Below are 23,471 nucleotides of genomic sequence, written 5' to 3'. Positions count from 1 at the left end.
CACGGGTTCGTGCCCTGGTCCAGGAAGATTCCACCCACATGCCACAGAGCGGCTGGGCCCGTGAGCCATGGCCGCTGAGCCTGCGCGTCCGGAGCCTGTGCTCCGCAACGGGAGAGGCTACAGCGGTGAGAGGCCTGCGTACCGCAAAAAAAAAAAAAAAAAAAAAAAAATATATATATATATATATATAATAATAATAATATACTTTATTTATTTCATGTTATCCAAAAGCATTATTATTTCAACATAAGGCTCTCTATTCAGACTTTATCTTCAGTAGCCAAGTGGCTGTTGGATAACAGCTTCTGTATTGGACAGCACATTTCTAAAGTTTTCTGTAGATTTCTTATGAATACTTTAACATATTTTTCTTTTCCTTAGATAGAATGGTAGGAAGAGAATTAACCAGAAATAAACAGGAAAGGACTGGACCAACCTGGTCTAGTGATAGAAGCTTATAAAAAAACTGCATGAGAAAAAGCTTCCTGTGGCAACTAACTGAAGGCCCTTAAATAAAAGATAAAATGTATAAACTTTACCTTTGTGTTACTTAGCTTTTGCTGCATAACAAAGTAACCCACAACTTGGTAGTTTAAAACAGATTCCATTTTATTTTGCTCATGATTCTGCTTGTCAGTTCTTTCTCTCTGGGCTGGACTTGCTCCTGTATTTGCAGTCAGTTAGCAGGACATCTGGCAGTTGGCTGAGGTAATAGGACAACTGGGTCACGTGTCACTCTCTTGTCATCCAGCAGGCTAGTTCAGACCTCTTCTTATGCTGACTGGGTTTCAAATGTAGCAAGAAGGGCACACCCCACCACACAAGCACTTTTTAAGACCTCTGCATACTTCATGTTTACTTATATTTCATTGGCCAAGCAAGGTTCATAGGCAAGCCCAGATGCAAAGGTTGGTTAGATAGACTCCATATTTTGTTGGACAGAGCAGCGTTTTAAAGGCTTGTGCATAAGAGATGGGAACAGTTTGTGGCCATTGTTTGCACTCTACCACATATTTGCAGTTTTTTCTTTTAATATTAAAATCACCAACAAAATAAAAAAAAAAAATGCCTGACTTGTCATTCTGCCCATTTTGTGACCTTGGTTATCCACTTAAGTCCGCTTCCCACTCTGCAGTTATACTTCTTTCCTCTGTTACTTTTACGTACAATCCTATCAATATTTTTCTTTACTGACTCTGAAGATCTAAGTTTATTGTTGACCTAATTATCTAATTGAAAGAATTCACAATGAGGTATCAGTAAATAAAGGACTTGCCTTTTGATAGAGTTTATTGATTTGTATTTACTGACACATTCACCATATATCTGGTATTCTTCATTCCTTCGCATATATGCAGATTTCCACCTGGTATTATTTTACTTTACTCTGAGGGACTTCCTTTAACATTTCCTATAGTTTAGGGCTACTGTTGATAGAATTCTTTCAGTTTTTATATGTCTGAAAAAGTCTTTTATTCCACCTTCATTTTTCAAAGTTATTTTCATGGTATGAATTTCAGGTTAATAGACTTTTTTTTTTTCTCTTTCAGTACTGTTAAAGATGTTTCCTGCATCTTTCTCTGGCTTGCATTGTTTCTAATGATAAGTTTTGTCATTTTAAATCTTTGTTCCTCTGTAAATAATGTATCTTCTTTTTCTCTACCCACCTAAGATTTTCTCTATTACTGGTTTTAAACAGTTTGATTTTGATGTCCCATTGTGGGTGGAGCTCGTAGAGGATATGTGGGTTTACCCTTCTGATTACTCTATTAGATGCCCTGTAAGTTATAAGATTTTCCACTGTAGTTGGAACATGCACATTGTTAAGACCTGTGTGAATTCCGGGAATTATTCCCTCCACGCCTTTCAGGTGGTACCTTCCCCAAACTCAAGAAATTTCCTCACCTGCGTGTGCTGATCACTAAGCACCTGAAGACTGGGGGAGGGGGGTACCCTCTGTGAGCTTGCTCTCTGAGTAGCTCTCTCCCCTCTGGTATTCTGCCCTGCAAGCTATAGTCACCCCAGACTCAGGAAAACCATTAGACTCTGCTAGTATCTTCTCTTCCCATACTGAAGCCTGGAAACTTTACCAAGTAGGAAAAGTAAGCTGCGAAAATTGTTCCCTTGTTTCAGCAGCATGTGTATAATGTCTGAAAACTGTTATTTCTTATATTCTGTCCAGTTTTTTAGTTGTTCAAGTAGGAGAGTAAATCTTACCCCTATTATTGAAGCTTGGGCTGGAACTTGTGGAAATAATTTTTAAGTCCATTTTTCATTTATCTTTCCTTCACTCCTTTCCTATCCTCAAGTGCATATGGATCTGAGAGCTATATACTCTCTTCATTCTTTTGCATCAAGCTGAATATCTGTTCTTCTTCACCCCCTACCACACACACACATCCCACTATATAATTGATCTTTCACAATCTTGGCCTGTAGTAAACAAGATATTTAAGAGAGGATATGCAAGAGGGATATCTTTCTAAAAGGGGTATTTTTCTGCCTTGTAGAAAACTGTGTCTCTAACGATGGGACAGTTTTTCTACCAACTTTATAAATTTTTTCATCTTTGATTTTACAACTAAGTGTCCAACAGGTGTATTATACGTTATTTCAAACTAATTTTTTAAAAATTATAGGTAAGAAATACATAAATGAAATAACATTTAGTTTAGTCTTAATTTAAACTTCCCTGTGTCTGTAGTAGTACAACTAAGTTATATTATCTTGATTTGTCTTTGCATATGTATTCTGATAAATGTGAAAATGGATAGGTCAAGTCTTTATTTAAGATGCAGTCAGAGAGGGAGAAACCTAGATGCTCTACTAATTTATAACAATTTTGTAGCCAATCTTTTGGGGTAAGTTTGTATCAGCAGTAGAGATATTTATTGAGGAGGTCCACATTGACTCTATACTGGCTAAGGAAGCAGGACTGAAACTGATTCTTGGCTTTTTACCTCGTTGATTTTTCATTCGTTTGAAATTCTTTGAGAGATAGCAGGATGACATTTTCAGAACCTTCTAGTTATAAGTTCTGGTAAGCATTTTATATCATACTTTGGGTTTTCAGTATGGTTGAACTAAAAAGTCCAACGGCAAAAATATAGGAGTGTTGACTTAGGCTTTTTTGTGTGTTTATAGTTCTGCCTTATTTGGAGGAATTATTAAGATCAAAAAGGATAAAAAGGATGAAAAACTGCCTACCTTCATTATCTTGTACATTTTTTTTGTTTCCTTACTTAAAATTTTATCACCTTTTAAAATCCAGGGGCATATAAGCAAAGATGTCCTTTCTTTGAAGTTGACATTTTTGTTTAGTTGAATTTAACTCACTCTTTGAATTCTAATTGTATAGGGGCTTAATTAAATTTAAAGGTTTTTGTTTTTGTAAAATACTTTACAATGATATCTTAGTAGCTGTTTTAATAATCAACAAAGGGAGAAAGTAAATATAGAGCAGCCAAAGTTTCTTTGCCATTACTGGCATGGTTCCCTCAATCAGGTGAAAATCCTTTTACATTTGAGATAGTTGTTTTAAACTGGGAAGTTTTAATTTTCTTTTGTAAGCCTAATTGTTTTTTCTTTTTTTTCTTCCTCTTTTTTTAAAGCAATAGCCACAATAGGAAGGTACAAATGCACATGCTAGACTTGATGAGTTCTATCATCATGGAAGGTGATGGAGTTACTCAAGAATTATTGGACTCCATTCTTATTAACCTCATTCCTGCACATAAGGTCTGTATAGTATGAAGATATTAAAGGTTAATATTTAATGGTAGTACTACACATATGAAAAATAATTGTTTTTCACCATTTGCAATCCCATGTAATTATTCCCATTATCATTCTCCAGCCCCAAATAAAATAGAGTAACACATATTGGTCTTATAGCTATTGTTATCTTTAGAAGATATATTGATTAATATATTATGGAAGATTTTCATTCAGTTAAGTGCTGCCTATTCTCTGGAAAACTAAAAATGTTCCAGATTGATTGACCACTCATATCTAATCTAGAAATTACAAGAGATTGGAGTACTGTCTTGGTTAGTTGCTGTTTGTTTGTTTTGGAAAAGAAAATGTATTTATTCTTTTGTAACGTAGATGTAGAGTGTAGGAATTTGTATTTCTTCTCAGAACCCATGTCCTACATTTTTCTTAGGCACTTTCAGAAAAAGATTTAGGCAGAAGTGGGAACTATGTGGTTAATGTTAAGGGGAAAAGGATGATTCAGAGCTGTATATTCCTCTCCATTTCCTTTTCTGTTTCTCTCTGCTAGCTCCCCCTAAGAAACTGAAGGACTTAGCTCCCTACCAGCTTCCCCTCTGGGGTGGACTCAGGCCTACCCCACTGTTGATATTTACTCTTCTGCCCTTTTCCTCTGACTGTTCAGTGACCTATTATCAGATGTTAAATGAAGATGTATCTAATGATACTTACTCACTATAAGATGCAGTCAATTATAAATTTTTCTCCTTACTCACTATATATTATTTGCATTTTTTTAATTCAAATGAGTCTGTAATTGGTCAAAATTTTGAGAGTATGGCATAGGGGGAGTATATGTCAGGCAAAATAAAGGAAAAACTTTTTGAGGAATAGTGTATTTGGTGTTTGTATTCTAGTTAGAGGTTATTTTTAATGAGTAGGAAATATACCTTTTTAGGAAATAGAAAGGTTGCCTTAATTTTTTTCTTCCAGTTTTATCAAGTTATAAGTGACATACAGCACTGTATAAGTTTAAGGTATACAGCATAATGACTTGACTTATATTATGAAATGATTTATTTCATTTAATTTAAACATTATAAAATGTTTAGTGAACATCCATCATCTCATAGATATAAAATTAAAGAAATAGGAAAAAAAATTTTTTCTTGTGGATGAAATGTCTTAACTCTCTTAACAAGTTTCATATATAACATACAGCAGTGTTAATTAGATTTATCATGTTGTACATTATATCCCTAGTGCTTATTACCTCATAGCTGGAAGTACCTTTTGAATGCCTTCATCCAATTCTGCCCCCCCACCCCCCGCCATAACTACAAATCTGATCTCTTTTTTTGTTATTGACCTACATAACACTATGTTAATTCCTGTTACACAATATTTCTATACGTTTCAAAATGCTCACCTAAATCTAGTTACAGTATATCAGCATATAAAGATATTACATAGTTATTGACTTACGTTCCTCACTCTGTACATTTCATATCTGTGACTCATTGATTTTTCACGTGGAAGTTTGTATCTTAATCTCCCTCACCTATTTGTTTCCTCCAAGTTTGCCTTAATTTTGAGATAATCTTATCCTCTTGCCAATGGAATAAAAACCTGGAGCAAGTGTTAGGAATCTACAGTTTGTAGACCAAATCTGACCCACTGCCTATTTATGTAAAAGTTTTATTTGAAAACAGCCATGCTTATTTGTTTTCATTTTGTCCGTGGTTGCTTCCTGCTACAACAGCCAGAGTTGTGTAGTTGCAGTGGTGACGATATGGCTGGCTAATAAAGCCTAAACTATTTACCATCTGGCTCTTTGCATAAAAAGTTTGCTGACTACTAACCTAGAGTATAGGATATCCTTGCCTTTTTGGGGGATAGGTGCGAGATGATGGTCAGTGAATCTCAGGTTGGTCTAAAACTGCAAAGTGTGGAGATGTTAATGGGTACTCTTCAACACAAGAATTCCATTTTCAGTAAGTTTTTAAAAATTAAATATATGTCTTTTCTATAGGCTTCCTCAGACCCTTTAATTTGTTACCATGCATTGGGAATCTTGAGGAGTGAAGACAGTATTTGGCGTTTTAAAAACATAATTGGCTGAGAATTTTACCAGAAACACTTACCAGGTCCACTCTTGCTCAGAACAGACGTTAATTAGACGGTGAAATACTGAGGATAATGGGTTCGAAAGGGATGTGTGCGTGCGTGCGTGCGTGTGTGTGTATTTGTTTAGGATGCATGGGTGTGATTGCCAGTTCAAATTGGTTAACAAACAAAACCAAAAAGCCTTAGGTCCAATTTAAGTTAAGTAAAACTAAACTTAATATAGGGTTGGGCTTTTGGCTAATTATCTAATGTATTTTAGTTTTTGATTCATGGTTGTGCTATTTGCAACTTCTGCATTTATGACCACTTGACTAGCAGATATTGGGTAAAACCTTGAATGGAGTTCAGTTATATTTTTTGCTTCATATTTTGTGGACTTGAAGACATTGGTGTTCTAGTGTTGCTATCTAGATCATAAATTCACTAATTCATTTGTAACTTTGCATATTTTTATTGTGTTTCAGAACTTAAATAAACAGTCCTTTGACCTCGCAAAAGTCCTATTGAAAAGGACAGTCCAGACTATTGAGGCATGCATTGCCAATGTATGTATTTCTGCCTATATTTTTTTTCATAATTCTATAGTTCTTAATCCATTGTACTAATTTATTGAAACCTTTCACATAAAGGCTTATTTAGCCTGTAAACAGTTTCATCTTTTTATAAGAAATATATAAAAAACTGATATGTCTAAATGTAACCAAATGCAGCATAACTTTGTAAGCTATAGACATTATTTTTAAATGGCATAAGATGGGAGGATGTTATTTTATGAAAATTTGTTTACAATTTCTACTCTTTTTTCTACTGCCTTTGTATTTATCTTTTTATCTCCTGGATATGCTGACCTCTTTCACTTTCTCCTTTCATCTTTATCTATGGGTCTCTCTCTATTTTCTTCTTCATGTCTCTAGGCCATTCTTCTGAACCTTTTTGGTTTGCTTTCTTAAATAATTGTTATAGAGTAATAAATTTTTTTTTTTACTTTATTGAATAGAAGTTTTTTCGTTTTCTTTTTCTTTAAAAAATCAATGAAGTAATTTGGAAAAAAAAATTATAATTCTACTACCTTAATGTAGCAATTTCATTATTGAACATTTGCTCAAACTCCTACCTATTTTTTTCATATATAAAACTTTGAATTGTCTTCATTTATACATGTATTTCCATATTTTGATTTTTTTATTTATGATAAGAATGACTATAAATGTTCCTTTGAATTCACATATAATTTACCTAATCATTTCCCTCTTGCCTCACATTTATATTTTTTCAGTGTTTTCCTTTAGTAACTATCTTTAGTAACTATCTTTAGTAACTGTCTTTGTAGCATTTCTCTATTGTTTAATTATTTTCTACATATAAAAACCCAAGTGAGAGTCTGTTAATTTATATGGTATGAATTATTAGTATTATTTATATTACTAAATAAATACTTAAACGTGGTAAAAAAAAAATGCTTTCTCAAGTAGTACAAAAGGTATACAGTGAAAATTGTCTCTTCAAACCCTGAATACTCTATTCTTAATTCTCAGAAATAGGCATCACCAATAGATTTTCATGTATCCTTTCAGAATTTGTGTTCTGTGCTTATTTGTGTGTGCATGTGTACTTTTTAGTTTTGTTAAAACTATTTTCCTTACTCTTTTCAAGGTCTGTGTAATAAATATTAATGTTTTCTAACTCTTAATGTGTGTTGCTTTTCAAAAGAAATATATCATTTGATGATACTACCAAAAACATATGCTCAAATTGGTTGCATACAGCTGCCTCTGTAGCATTTTTACATTTAATTTTTTTTCTAAGTTTATGTGTGTTAGCAAGGAGTGGAGGTATCTTTTAATTTGTGCTTTTATATTCTCTCTGTTTCTTTTTCCTAGAATTCTTTTAAATTATCAGCCTTTGTATCATCACATTTTCCTTCTCTTTGTCCTCTGAGTTACAGTGTTTTTGACTTTCTGGGTATTTTAAAAAAAACCAAACAACTCATCCTCCACCTTCAATTATTCTTTATTACTAAACTAATAGAATCCTCAAGCTTAAATAAAAATTCAAAAGATTAAGACTTTTAAAAATTTTCTGTGCTATAAAAGGAAATTTCTCAATAAAATTCTCTATAATGAATTACATAAACTATCTAAATTGTTTTGTTTTAATGAAAGGTAAGATTCCTAGAATTGTCATCCTAATTTGAAAGAAAGCTAACAACTCAATTACTTTTTATCTCTTTCATGTAACATTCATAATTTGATGATATTTAGAGGTTTATTTCTTCTGTTTTGGTGGACTGTCCTATCATATATATTAGTAATTTAAACATCTGTTCTTTTTCACCACCTTCACTTGTATATGGAATGCCTAATTATATCGTTTTCTTTTAACATGTTTATAAAAAAACCTATCTAAGTTTTTAAATGAAACGGATATTTTATTTTTATGTTTATCTCCTGTAGTTTTTCAATCAAGTCCTGGTGCTGGGAAGATCATCAGTAAGTGATTTGTCAGAACATGTATTTGATCTGATTCAGGAACTTTTTGCTATAGATCCTCATTTATTATTATCTGTCATGCCGCAGCTTGAATTCAAACTGAAGGTAGGACTGACTATAATTTCTAAGCCCTTTAACATTTAAGAGAAAAATATATATCATATTGTTTTTCTCTAACTGTAAAAGAATAAAATGTGAGTTCAGTTTACCTTCTTATATTTAGTTAAGGTATGCATTTTTTAAACTTTTTATTTTATATTGGAGTATAGTTGGTTAGCAGTGTTGATAGTTTGTTGATCAAACTGTCAACATATAGTTGATAGTTTCAGGTGTACAGCAAAGTGATTCAGTTATGCACGTGGGCTTTCTCTAGTTGCATTGAGCAGGAGCTACTCTTTGTTGTGGTGCGCGGGCTTCTCATTGTGGTGGCTTCTCTTGTTGCAGAGCACAGGCTCTAGGGTGCATAGGCTTCAGTAGTTGTGGTGCGTGGGCTCAGTAGTTGTGGCTCGTGAGGTTCAGAGTAGTTTAGGTACTATCTATATATAATTAGGGTGCCCCCTTTGGAGTCACCAGTGTGTGCTAAGCAGATAGCCTAGGAAGTTTTTATAGCTGTGGCGATTTTCTGTAGTTATATCCCTGAATCATATAGCTACAGCTTTTTATAGTTAAAAGTCCTAGGTTACAGTCCTCTGAGAACAATAAAAATACTTGAGAAAATGCTTCAACATAACAGTTTGTTTGATTTTGCTTTATACTGGGCCACTGCATGCAACTGTATACACTGTCCACTGTGTGGGTCCATAGTGCTATTATCGCTTATGTTTTAAGGGATACTCTGGAGTTGTGCTACTTAGCAGCTTTGCTATAGTCAGAAAATTTGCCACATTTTATATATAAGACTTTTTTCATGTTAGGCAGAGATAGACATTTACATTTATTCACCAATTTAAAACATAAAACAGTCATAATTGCTTTATTTTGGTTTTAGAAAATTTTTACAGAGAATTGTTCTGAATCAATTACTTTGTAATTAGAAGCAGTAACAGAGTGGTTACCTTTTTCAACTAAGGTTGAAGAAAAATAAAAACTAGGTGGCCATTTGAATTTCTTTCAGAAAGTCACTGGTAGATTACTAATGCAGAATTTCTCATTTTACCCATTATTTTAATTAACATTATATATATATATATATTTGTATTCAAACAATGTATTAGGTAATATCTTAATGAGATAATTTTCACTTTGGTATAGATTACTAATAACAGCTGTACATCAGAGACACCAAATGATTTTTGCACCAGAAAAAAATTACCAGCACTATCATCATATTCCAACTTCACTCAGAGAACATATTTAAAAATTCAAAAAGGCAGGGGGTGGCTTCCCTGGTGGCGCAGTGGTTGAGAGTCTGCCTGCCAATGCAGGGGACACAGGTTCAAGCCCTGGTCCGGGAAGATCCCACATGCCGCGGAGCAACAAAGCCCGTGTGCCACAACTACCGAACCTGTGCTCTAGAGCCTGCGAGCCACAACTACTGAAGCCTGTGTGCCTAGAGCCCGTGTTCTGCAACAAGAGAAGCCACCACAACGAGAAGCCCGTGCACCGCAAGGAAGAGTAGCCTCCCCTCTCCGCAACTAGAGAAAGCCCGTGCGCAACGAAGACCCAGTGCAGCCAAGAATTTAAATTAAAAAGAAAAAGAAGGCAGGGGGTGGGAGCGAGTTTTCATTTAATTTTATTTCAGTAGTTAAATTACATAGATGTGAAATGTCACATTTGAAATAATCACTAAGCTACTAAAGTAGTCACCTTCAAGTAAAGTAAAATTTCCAGTTTTTCTAGTGTTTGACATTTAAGGGATAGATTGATTTTTCTTTAAAAAAATAAATCATGTTGGATACTAAGTTGGACTTACTTACCAAAAGGCAGCACTAATCTGCATTGTAGTCACATTGCTTGCGAAAAACTTTGTGAAAGAAAATCATTTTTGTAGTTATAAGTGTTAAAGCTTGAATTTTCATTTTTATCTTTGTTTAGTAAGTGTGCCTATTTTAACCACAAAACCCCTATCCCTGAGAGTTGAGACATTCTTAAGGAAAAGATGATATCCTGGAGTCATTTTTCTTTTTTCACTTACTGCCTTTCCCCATAAATATTTTTTTTATTGACTTGCTGGTATTGCTTTAGACACATTATATTTGAACACTTTACAAATTAGCAACTGCTTTTCATTATTGCTTTTATTTTCCTAGTGAATATGTGACTTTTAAAAAGTTTCATGCACCATATGGTTTCAGAATAACTTAATTTATATTAAGACGTGACATCACTAGTGAAAACTAGAACACTTTTTATAGAGTATATTGATTCAGGATAAGAAAATAGGCCTCTATCAAAAAATAACTCTAAGTTTTGTTTTGGTTTAAGTCAACAACTTTTATTACAACTCACATATTTCATAGAAAAAAGAATGTAGCGTCAGGTCCAGTTGTGTGAAAAACGGTAAAATGCAGGTTTGTCCTGGTTGCTCTCTTGACACCCGGGGCAGGCTCTCCGCGACACCAGGCACAGCAGCTTCACTTGTCCGAGGCCCCTTTGCAGACGCAGCCCTGGGCACACTTGGCGCAGCCCACGGGGCAGCAGGAGCAGCAGCTCTTCTTGCAGGAGGTGCATGTGCAGGCTTTGCAGGTGCAGGAGCCAGTGCAGCTGCAGGAGCCGCCAGTGGGGCAGGAGCACTTGGGGTCCATCTGGAGGAGAAGTGAGGCCCAAGGTCCAAAGCACGGGACGAAGCCGGTTCACTGGTCCGGTGGGGGGCATCAAGTTTTGATTTTTGGTAGTGTTCAGTTCACCTGACCTTTTAGGTACTCTTAAGATTCATGCTCTTCTATTAAAATGAGTTTTCCTGAATCATGACATTATTCAGTATCATGTGCTCCAGTCAGCAGGGGAACCTTGATTAAAACTTCATGTATCAAAACCTTAATTGATATGGGTTTATGTTGGAGATCAAATTATAGGATTAGGGCAGGAATTATTTGTAGCTCTTCCCTTTATAGAATTTTTTCTAGGACTCTTACGGAATGTTAGAATTGAATGATTATCTTCATGTTTCTACAGCATCTGTACAGATTGCAAACAAGCAGTGAAGTAGGCATATATTAACAGTTGGGAGTGTATGAAATAAGAGCAAAGAACCTGATGATCTAACATGGAATCAAGTCAACTTCTGCACAGTAAATGAGAGAACATGATATTTTAAAGTTCTTATCATTTTAAGCAGAAATAATGAAATTGTAGCTTCTCAGAAATGTTTCATGTTATTTTTTTGTAATCTGATGAATAAACCTCAGGGTTTATTTATTTTCTTTTTTCCCTTAGAGCAATGATGGAGAAGAGCGATTAGCTGTTGTTCGACTTTTAGCTAAATTGTTTGGTTCTAAAGATTCCGATTTGGCAACACAGAATCGTCCTCTGTGGCAGTGTTTTCTTGGACGGTAAGAGAACATAATTCTGTGGATTCTAACTTTTATATTTTGGAGGCTAGTGAATGTGGCGCACTTGATTAAAACCACACATATCAAAACTTTGATATGTGTTTGTGTCTTTAGTACCTGTGTTGCTGTCTTTATTGGAGAATAAATTGTAAGACAAATTCTTTATGAAGAAAGCTTTGTCTTATTTACCCACATAACAGGTTTTAATCTTTTTTGTGTGTGCTAAAATAATGTCATTAGAATAAATAATTCACATCTGAGAATGTTCAGAGTCTTAAATTTTTTAAATAAGTCATGAGACTGAAGACATCATGGTCCAAAACATGCTAGTATGTACTATGTGTTTTTTTCTAGAAGTTTTCTAGGTGTTAAACTTCTAGAAAAAAACATAGACAGTACACACTTACTGGTTTTAGTAGTATGCTTTTGGATGTGTCTCCTCAGGCAAGGGAAACAAAAGCAAAAATAAACACATGGGACTACATCAAACGAAAAAGCTTTTGCACAGCAAAGAAAACTATCAACAAAATGAAAAGGCCACCTGCTGAATGGGAGAAGATATTTGCAAATGATATATGTGATAAGGGGTTAATATCTAAAATATACAAAGAACTCATACATAAGTCAACCTGATTTAAAAATGGGCAGAGGATCTGAATACACATTTTTCCATAGAAGACATACAGATGTCAACAGACACATGAAAAGATGCTCAACATCACTAATCATCAGGGAAATGCAAATCGAAACCACAGTGAGATATCACCTCACACCTGTCAGGAAGACTGTTACCAAAAAGACAACAAATAACAAGTGTTGGCAAGAATGTGGAGAAAAGAACTGTGTACTGTTGGTGGCAATGTAAATTGGTACAGCCACTATGTGAAATAGTATGGAGGTTCCTCAAACATTTAAAAATAGAACTATTGGGAATTCTCTGGCAGTCAGTGGTTAGGGTTCATGCTCTCACTGCCAAGGGCCCAGGTTCAATCCCTGGTCAGGGAACTAAAATCCCACAAGCCACACAGTGTGGCCAAAAAAAATAATAATGATGAAAAATAAAAATAGAACTATTATTTATCTGAAGAAAATAAAAACACTAATCAGAAAAAGATACATGCACTAGCTCTATGTTCATTGTGGCATTATTTATAACAGCCAAGATATGGAAGCAACCCAAGTACCCAGTCAGTAGATGAATGGATAAAGTAGATGTGATATATACATGAACAATGGAATTTTACTCATCCATAAAAAAAGAATGAAATTTTGCAATTTGGGATAACATGGACGGATCTAGAGAGTATTATGCTAAATGTAATAAGTCAAACAGAGAAAGACAAATACTGTGTGATTTCATTTACATATGGAATTTAAAAAACAAAACAAATGACCAAACATAACAAAACAGAAACAGAGTCATAGATAAGGAGAGCAAACAGGTGGTTGCCAGAGGGGAAGAGGGTTGGGAGAGGAAACAAATGGGTAAGGGAGATTAAGGGGTAAAAAAATCACATTATTCATAATTAATATGTTTTTAAATTGCCCAATAAATTTAAAACTTGAGAGTTTCTCAGCTTATCCTTATTATATGCAGTTCTGAATTGACATACTGAGTTTCATATTATTAAGTTCTTAAAATATATTAGACCTAAAATAGCAGTTACAGGTTGGTCCCAGCCATATGAAACTTTTTTGCTATGAGGCAATATGGCACATGTATTTTATGTACTTATCTTTGAATTTCTGGGTCTGCCTCATATATGATTTGCTTTCTACCTCACATTCCTCTAGTATTTTCCTCCTATTAACTTCTTTCAGATAGATTTTGTGCATTTTGAATATTTATTTTTTGTTTTGTAGCATAATTTTAAGCTCCAATTTTTGGTTCTCCAGTGAAGGTAGTTTGGGTTGGGGGATGTGTTTATACCGTTTTTGTTTTAGCATGGTGAAAAAATCCTGTTGTAAAAAATATTCTTGTGAAATTATGTATCTTTTTACTTTATATTCTTCCTTCAGTACAAGTTAACTGTCATTTTAATAAACCAACACATCTTATAATCAGTAACTTGTTGTTTATAGGTATTTACGTAGCGTTGATATACCTTATTTGAAAATAGTTATTTTGCCTTACAACTAATATTAGCAATCTTTTTCTATGTAGATTCAATGACATTCACGTTCCTGTGAGATTAGAAAGTGTGAAATTTGCGAGTCACTGTTTAATGAATCACCCAGATTTAGCAAAGGATCTCACAGGTAAGGTAGCTGGTTTATTGAAGTATGAGAGTAATCACACAAATATATTTTAGTTGTGGCTTTTGACTTTAACTTCGGTTTCTGAATAGGTTTCACTCTGGCACTCTTTCAGGTCTCTATCAGTCATGGACTACTAGTAAGGGATTTCATGTTTATACAGTAAAATTACATTTGAAATCTTCACATTGTAATCCTTTGGAATTTTCTGGAAATCATAGTTTGAGGAAGTAGACTCTTCCTTATGACTCTGGGTTTGGGCACAAATCATTATATCTGTGTGATAATTAAATATAGTAACATATCTAATAATAGGTGGGAAAATGATTTCTTCTGAAGTAGACTAGAATTTCTCATTCTTCACTTGAAGTAGAGCATTTAAACCTACTTACTTGGTTGTAACAAATAAATAACTGCTATCAAAATATTGTTTACCAAAAAAGAGGAAATAACTTTATTTGTATCGTAGTTATTTAGGATTTTTTTTAGAGGTCACAGAATGTTATTTTATGTTGCGTAATGTGAAGATATATACCTATCAGCAAGCTTGCTATAAGCATTTTTACTATATTTTAAGTCTTTTAATATGTATCGTTAACTTAAATTCTAAACTGTATTAAATCAGGTGCTGATTTGATTTCAGGTGCCGATTTGGCTTTTCCAGAATAGTTGATATAAAATGTTTTATTAAGATGTGACTTTACAGTAATAAATAGTGTGGTATAGTTTATTTTGTTATTATGTAGGGTATTGCCACCTGAAAAATTAAATAATTTTAATTTATGCCACATTTTACAATCATTGTTCCAGTATGGACATAAACTTAAAAGCATTAGGGTTTTTTTGGTCATTCTGAACATAGTGAATGTTATAGCTAACATTTAGCTTAATTTTTTCTCCTATTTTAGAATACTTGAAAGTTAGATCACATGATCCAGAAGAAGCTATTCGTCATGATGTCATTGTTACTATAATAACAGCTGCCAAAAGAGACCTTGCCTTAGTAAATGATCAGCTACTTGGCTTTGTAAGAGAAAGAACACTGGACAAACGGGTAAAATCTGAGGAATTTTATTCTTTTATAATTTACTGTGTTTACATTGTTAGCAAAATACAATAGAAATTATTTTCTATTTAAAGTTTTTCTGTGTGAAAGTCAAACTAATACAATACCAAATAAAAAGCTAATAATTTGTATGTTTCCTGTGTATCTTTTAATTATCTTTACAAATGAATACATTGGATTCTGTAGCTTTTCAGATCTTAGGCATGGGTTTTTTAGCCTACCTTTACAAAAAGAGCAGCTAAATTAAAGTTTTATTTTACCTTTACACTTACATGATGAGTTTCAGAAGGATAGTGATTGATCACCAGTATTTACTTCTTTTATAGTTAGCATCTTCAAAAGTAACTGTCTTAGAATATCATACTTTCTGTGAAAGTGGTGTTTCCATATTGCTGTGCTAAGCTAAGGGCCGAAATGATGTTTAGTTACTATTCTTTTTGTGTAATTTCCTCCATGTGGATACAGTTAAAAACGTGGGTTGATAAAGAAAAGCAGTACTAAGAACAGTAGTAGCAGTTGCTAAGAAAGTGTCAACCATCAGTAAGAGATACACAGGCAAGGCAGGCTGATTAAATGTGTTACTTATTAACATCTTCAACAAAGGTTGCCTTTGCAGTGTGGTATTTTATTTGAAGCATAGTTGAAAATCTGCTACCCTCTTGAAACCAATGTAATTTAGCTATAATTTCAGGGTAGAAAAGCAGTATCTTGCTATAGAGATATAGCAAGATGCATTCTTTTTTTTTAACATCTTTATTGGCGTATAATTGCTTTACATTGTTGTGTTAGTTTCTGCTGTATAACAAAGTGAATCAGCTATATATATACATATATCCCCATATCACCTCCGTCTTGCGTCTCCCCACCACCCTCCCTACCCCACCCCTCTAGGTGGAGACAAAGCACTGAGCTGATCTCTCTGTGCCATGCGGCTGCTTCCCACTAGCTCTCTGTTTTACATTTGGTAGCGTATATATGTCCATGCCACTCTCTCACTTCGTCCCAGCTTACCCTTCCCCCTCCCCGTGTCCTCAAGTCCATTCTCTGTGTCTTTATTCCTGTCCTGCCCCTAGGTTCTTCAGAACCTTTTTTGTTTTTTTTTTAGATTCCATATATAATGTGCTAGCATACGGTATTTGTTTTTCTCTTTCTGACTTACTTCACTCTGTAGGACAGACTCTAGGTCCATCCACCTCACTACAAATAACTCAATTTCATTTCTTTTTATGGCTGAGTAATATTCCATTGTATATATGTGCCACATCTTCTTTATCCATTCATCTGTCGATAGACACTTAGAAGCAAGATGCATTCCTTAAGTTCTTTTGAAATAGTCGTAGGAAACAGATACATAAAGTAGACACCGTCTAACTTGTTCAACTGTGTCAGTAATTCTAACTCTGAGAGTTTTTTCCCCTTGGCTTTAATTTAAATGAAATGACACTCCCTACTGGTTAGTTGTTAACTACCCCCTCTCCCCTGCCCCCTACTCCCCCCTACTCCCAAACCAGATTTCAGGTATTGCCGTTTGTGTTACTTCCTCCTTTTAGAAACAGTTCACTCCTACTCCTGTCAGTGTTTGTTTATAGTTTCAGGAAGAGTTGAATAAATGATTCTTGCTAACTGAGACTGTATGATATGGTCTAATAATTCAAATAACACCTACTGTACATTTTAGGAACTGGTTTTTGGTGTAATGAATTAAATGACCTTGAGTATAGCCTTTCTGAATTTTGTTTTCTATAAAATGTGGGGACAGGACTTAAATCTTTGATTTCACGGCTTACATTCTTTTGTTTCATGTTAGACATGTCAAAAGACATCTGTTACCTGTTATATGGGAACAGAATTTCATTTCATCTACCAAATAGCATACAAATGAGAAAATTATACTAAAAAATTATAAGAAAGTATTAACTTAAACAAGCCAAAGATGGGACTCCCCTGGTGCCACAGTGGTTGAGAATCTGCCTGCCAATGCAGGGGACATGGGTTCGAGCCCTGGTCTGGGAAGATCCCACATGCCGCGGAGCAGCTAAGCATGTGCGCCACACCTATTGAGCCTGCGCTCTAGAGCCTGCGAGCCACAACTACTGAGCCCACGCACCACAACCAAGAATAGCCCCCGCTTGCCACAACTAGGGAAAGCCCGCGTGCAGCAAGGAAGACCTAATGCAGCCACAAAATAAATAAATATATTTTTTAAAAAATAAGCCAAAGATAAGTATACTCTGATTTGTTATTGAGACAAATAACTTGTGATTATTATTACATCGTACTGTTGTTCTAACTCTAGATTTTTATAGTCTACTTTTCTGTCCACTCTCCTCTCACCACCTTTCTTTCCTCCTCATAAACCATTCCAATCTCTTAAGTCCCAAAGAATCTTTCACGGACTAGGATGTGACTAGGTAAATAATTTGCCCTTTTAATCCACGTAAGGAAGTTCACTTAAGATGATCACTAAGGTGCTTTCCAACTTTGTAATTCTAAAATCTTGATACTAAATTTTGCTCTTATTATTCTGAGTTAATATCAAAAGGGATGTAACTAGGACAAAACATTCCAGACGATAGGGCTTTTGTTTGCAGAGTGAATTATACGCTTTCTCTTTTATTTTTTAATCACTTCTAAAACTTGGCCAAATTTTTTTTAGACAGAATCTAATGAAATCTTTGTAAGATTTACTATTGCTTGGCTTTGAGGGAAATAAAAAATTGGTAGGTGATTTAGCAGTATTTGCACTGGATGATTTCTAAATAGGAACATAATCAAAATTGTTGGTTAAGTGATTTGTCTGCCTTTTTTGAAAATTAATATTGTGCTAATCTATGCACACATAAATCTCATTGTGCAACCTAGTGAAGAAATGGTAATTTTTGCAGATTTGTATACTAAAGTTTGGTATCTAGCTTATCCAATAAACTTTATACTTTCTAGTGGCGAGTAAGAAAAGAAGCTATGATGGGTCTGGCTCAGCTTTATAAGAAATACTGTCTTCATGGTGAAGCAGGAAAGGAAGCTGCAGAGAAAGTCAGCTGGATAAAGGACAAACTTTTGCATATATATTATCAGAATAGCATCGATGACAAGTGAGTCTAATTTGTTGGTAAAATGGTTGAATATAAAAGTGCTTTTAATTTTTAAATATTTCTGTTTAATTTTTTCATAATAATTAGTTTCTCTAAGTTTAGAAACCACTTTCTACATATTTAGACATACCATGTTTAAATAAGATTCCAGCCAAGACTGTGAGTTAGCATAATAATAGTGAAATATGCATGAGATTTGGACTCAGACCAGAGACCAAATATTCATTCTGCCCGTTATTAGATCTGTGCCCATGCACAGCTGATTTAACTTCTGTGTACTTGATTTTATCTAAAAAGGAGTAATAATAAGCCTTTCTTACAGAATTGTCTTATGGATTAAATAAAATAATGAATGTAATGCTCCCTAGCTTACTGCCTGGCAGAGTAGCACTATTTAATAACTGTTAGTTATTTTTTCCTTTTTACAACACTGTAAGTACCAATAGAGGTATTACTGTATTTTTTTATTGAAGTATAAGTGACATACAGAATTACATTAAATTTCAAGTGTATGACATAATGATTCTATATTTGTATATATTGCCTAATGATCACCACAATGTCTTTAACATTCGGCCCCGTGCATGGTTAGGAAATTCTTCTCTTGAGATGAGAACTTATATTGTTTTCATTTTCTGAATATTACTTACAATTCTCTGTTGGATTATAGTAATGATTTCGGTTTTTGCAAAATACTTTGCAGTGTTTTATTGAGTTAGACTGACTACTTTGACATGATCGATTATGTATTTCATTGACTAATGAAGAGCCCTTAAATTTTCTTATTCCAGTGATGTTGAATAATAATTATAAGCTTAGCAAGAAGGATATTTTAATATTGGTGAGGAATTTAGAATGTGGAAAGGAGACAGATGTGCATAAGAAAAGCTGAATTTTCAGGAAGATGAAGGAAGAGCCCCCTGATTTTACTAAATGTGACAACATGGGAAAGGAGCCAAAATAATCAAAGGAAATTTTTTTTTTTTGAGAATTAATTATTCTTGAGATCATAGCTTTATGTGTAATGTTAAGTAATTTGCTATAGCTCCAGACTGATGAAGAAAACAGGTAGAACAGCCTAGCACCCTGTGCTTAGGAATAATATATAACCCTTTTAGGACAAATGTTTCATACTGATAAAACATAAAGTCACAAATAGCAACAGCAGCTCTAAATTTTAAAATAGCCATACTTGCAAGGAAAAGCTTTGATCACATACTGATCTTTTCCATTGTATTTTCACAGATAAGTTTCATCATTGGTGTGATATCTTTGCATGAGGTGGATAAAATATGAAATGGCTGTGGCGTCTAACAAATAGAATAATTTTGTTATTTGGGTTTTTTGTTTGTTTGCCTCGTAGACTGTTGGTAGAGAAAATCTTTGCTCAGTATCTTGTCCCCCACAACCTGGAAACAGAAGAGAGAATGAAATGCTTGTATTATTTATATGCTAGTTTGGATCCAAATGCTGTCAAGTGAGTTACTTTTTAAATGATTGGAGTATTTCTTGAAGATTTTATAAAATTACTTCATCTTATTTAATTAATTGTTGTTGATAGGGTTGTTGCTTCTTCTGGTTGAATCAAGAACCTCAGATAAGTATTTATAGAGGAAATTTTTATTATATAAGTCCAGTTAAGTTAAAAGCAAAAATATTCCTATATGCATAGGCATATTTGGCAACTGAGCCAGTAATATGGTTTCAGGGATTCAAAGAAGTCCCCGTGTCAAAATTATCTTTTGGTCACCTGTTGGCTGAGATCTGAATCATACTACTGGAGCTTTACCATACTAAGCCTAAGAGCTAAGAACTGGTTCTTTGTCAGGAGAGCGTGTCCAGATCACTTCTATGTAGAATAACCATGTGATTGATTGTCCAAACTGAGATATTTTTGAGATTGAAAGGAGGCACTAGTAATAATTTTGTTCAGACAACTGGCATAAACTTTAACTATCCCAGGCTACCTAGGATGTGTGGACATTCCACTTTAATAAAGCTTTTAAAAAACGAAATAACTCCTGTCATTGAGAATTCTGATTTTTCTGAATAAGAACCTCAGCTGTTCCATTTACGTATATATATATATTGCCTTCAATTTCTTATAATTTCAAATTTACAGAAAAGTTGTGAGAATAAAACAAAGCTTCGTGATATACTCTTTAGCCAGATTCATAATTTTTGACCATTTGCTTTTTATCATTTGCCATTTGCACATACTTTATATATGTATTTTCTTCTGATCCATTGATAGTAATTTGCAGACATTGGATCCCTTTACCTCTAATACTTCAGTGTGTATTCCCTAAGAACAAGGATACTCTTTTATATAACTAGAGTGCCTTTATGAAAATCAGGAGATTTAACATTTTAAAATATTGTCTAATCCAGTGTGTATTCAGATTTCTTCAATTGTCAAATAATGTCCTTTTTGGATGTTTTTTTCCCTTTCTAGGATTACACATTGCATGTTTAATTATCATGTCTCTAGTCTTTTTTAATTTGGAACCATTCCTCAGTCTGTCTTTGTCTTTTATGACTTTGACATTTTCCAGAAGAGTATTGCCTAGGCCAGTTATTTTGTAGAATGTTCTCTCAGTTTGGATTCACCCAGTGTTTCCTCATCATTGGATCAAGATTATGCATTTTCAGCAGAAAGTCCACAGAGTAATGTATCCTTGGTGCATCCTATTAGGAGACATTAGCCATCATTTTAAAAAAGGATTTGAAAGTGGTTTATAATGTTCACTGTAGGTAGTAAACCCCGGCCTAAGGTCTTGATCTCTGTTTATATTTCAAAATATTTGACAAAGAGTACTCAGAGATAGACTAACTTCCCAGAGGTCTTTTTGGCACCGGAAATTACAGAGTGGGTTTGTGAGAGAAGAAAATCTGCTTTCGTGGAGAGAAAAGAGTCTAGAATAAAGAAACTCAGTTTAATTTAGCATTTTGAATCCACATCATTTCTAAGAAATTCATTTTTTGAAATAGTCTACACTGCTTCATGCATACCCCCTTAGCCTGGCATAAAAAGGCCTTCATGATCTGATCCTTTTCTATTGTATGTTCCAGCTTCCTTATGCTCCCCCAATCACATTCTGTGCTCCAAGCCTATAAATTTTTTTTCACTTTCCTGTATGTGCCATGGGCTTTGATGACATTTTATCTCTCTTTGTAGCAGAACATTCTGGCTTCCTCTGCTTAGACTGTCTCAGTTCCTTCAGTTTACCTGGCATGATCCTGTTCATCCTTAGAAACTTCTCAAATATTTTCTCTCATAAGAAGCCTTATATTAAGTAATTTAAACTAAACTCTGTTAATCCTAATAAGTAAATTTTCTGGTGCTTAAAATTTTAGGTAGATGTAGAAGAATGGTGTAAGAGAAGTAGTAAGGTTGAGTAGTTACCAGTATTGTTTTATTATGTATTTTTTTCATATTTTTAACTATTTACAGGGCTCTCAATGAAATGTGGAAGTGTCAGAACATGCTTAGAAGTCATGTACGAGAACTATTGGATTTGCACAAGCAGCCTACGGTAGGTTCATGGTGTTTTATTTAAATTCAGTTTTAGTCATTGTTCATTTTTCTATAGTCATATATAATGAAGCAAGCAAAAAGTATTTCATGTGTTTTGTTTTCCACATGTCAGTTAAACAATTTCTGTGGTTATCCAAGCTAAATTTGCATTTCACATGAATATAACAAAATTTTATTTTCCAGCATGAGCAAAGAAATGGTGTTTTCCAACTTATCAAGTATTTAGACACTAAGAAGTTATAGTTTATCAATTATCAAATCATTAGAATTAAACCTTAATATAAAATTAGAAGTCATAAATGTTTTTTGCTCTGTGATTTGGTCCTTTATTATAGAGTCAGTATCAAATCAGGTATCAGTCCTTTGAATATGCCAAAGTCAAATTAACAAAGAAATACTGCCCAACATTTTCTGGAAGGTGGATAAAAGAAATTTGAATAATCTCTTAATATATTTCTAAACATATTTGCTAGAATAGATGTTCTTAACCAGGGAACCATACACAGAGACCCTCAGTGGCCCAAGCAAGGGTTGTCGAACTTTTTTTTGTAAATGACCAGATAGTAAAAATTTAGGCTTTGCCAGCCATACAGTCTCCATGACTGCTTAACTCTGCCTTTGTGGTGCAGAAACAGAGATACAAATGAATGGGTATGACCGTGATCCAACAAAACTTTAACAAAAGCGGGTGGTTCATGGGACCATGCAGATTCAATAATAAAATAATACTCTTGTTGTAATGGAGGAAAGGGCAGTAGGAGGGGAGGTGATATATTAAGTAATGGGCCACAAAATAGCTGATAGAACTCTATTCAGAAAGAAAATTTTTCTGCTCTCCACATTTTTATTTAATTTTCTTTGGTGTATGGTTTCACAGTAATTTTGATATGATAATTGTTTTCATTATCTTCTCTGTTCAGTCTCCTGGCAAGATAACTTTCCTATGAAAGTTATATACTCTTAAAAATTTTTAAATAACTTCCTGCTGGCATCTCCTTTCATTCTATTTGTGCTAACTTAATAGTTGTGGGTACTTCATAGTTCTTTGTCATCAACATAGGGTGTAGATATGGTAAGCCATTTTCTAGTGGGTATATTGTGATGGATTTTTTTTTAACTTAAAAAAATGTACAATACTGAGTATATTTTTCTTACCAAAATTTGGTAGCACATGTGACAGCTTTTGTTTTTGTTTTAAATTTCAGTCTGAGGCTAACTGTTCTGCCATGTTTGGAAAACTGATGACCATAGCAAGTGAGTATGTTTATTCACTCCGTAGGTATATAGTAGACATCAAATAATTTACCCAGGGGGACTATCAATTTAATACTAAGTAAGAAAAAGTAATCCTTTTCTTAATAATTTTATTTCTAAGAGCCAGATTGACTGATTATCTTTTGATGCCTCAGCAGTATTTTTTAAGACAGCTTGCTTTTAGTTTAGTGGTTTTTCTTTTGTAGTATTGATTCTCTTTGAATTTTATAGAGAATTTGCCTGACCCTGGGAAAGCACAAGATTTTGTGAAGAAATTTAACCAAGTCCTTGGTGATGATGAAAAACTGCGGTCTCAGTTGGAGTTGTTAATCAGTCCAACCTGTTCGTGCAAACAGGCAGATGTTTGTGTGGTTAGTAAATTATACTTTTATATTTGTTCTCCTAGCTTTGCTTATAGAAACTTACATTTCATTAAAGCCTTCTTTA

At 34.1% G+C, this 23,471-nt stretch overlaps 1 protein-coding gene across 5 annotated transcripts in view; it reads left to right on the top strand.

The window, feature by feature from the left end:
• Positions 1–23,471, top strand: part of PDS5A (PDS5 cohesin associated factor A) — a 128,788-nt gene that overhangs the window by 52,226 nt on the left and 53,091 nt on the right. For all 5 annotated transcript variants that reach the window (XM_067735753.1, XM_067735755.1, XM_067735754.1 and 2 more), the window contains exons 6-16: positions 3,612–3,738; positions 6,303–6,383; positions 8,292–8,432; positions 11,703–11,818; positions 13,983–14,077; positions 14,983–15,128; positions 18,081–18,232; positions 19,596–19,709; positions 21,687–21,768; positions 22,976–23,024; positions 23,256–23,395. In XM_067735753.1, the coding sequence (XP_067591854.1) occupies positions 3,612–3,738; positions 6,303–6,383; positions 8,292–8,432; positions 11,703–11,818; positions 13,983–14,077; positions 14,983–15,128; positions 18,081–18,232; positions 19,596–19,709; positions 21,687–21,768; positions 22,976–23,024; positions 23,256–23,395 (1,243 nt within the window). The remainder of the gene's footprint in view (positions 1–3,611; positions 3,739–6,302; positions 6,384–8,291; positions 8,433–11,702; positions 11,819–13,982; positions 14,078–14,982; positions 15,129–18,080; positions 18,233–19,595; positions 19,710–21,686; positions 21,769–22,975; positions 23,025–23,255; positions 23,396–23,471) is intronic.

The sequence above is a fragment of the Pseudorca crassidens genome, chromosome 4, assembly GCF_039906515.1.
Source record: "Pseudorca crassidens isolate mPseCra1 chromosome 4, mPseCra1.hap1, whole genome shotgun sequence".
Classification (NCBI taxonomy): Eukaryota; Metazoa; Chordata; class Mammalia; order Artiodactyla; family Delphinidae; genus Pseudorca; species Pseudorca crassidens.
Note: the sequence above shows the minus strand (reverse complement) of the source record. Positions and strands in the feature narration are given on the sequence as shown.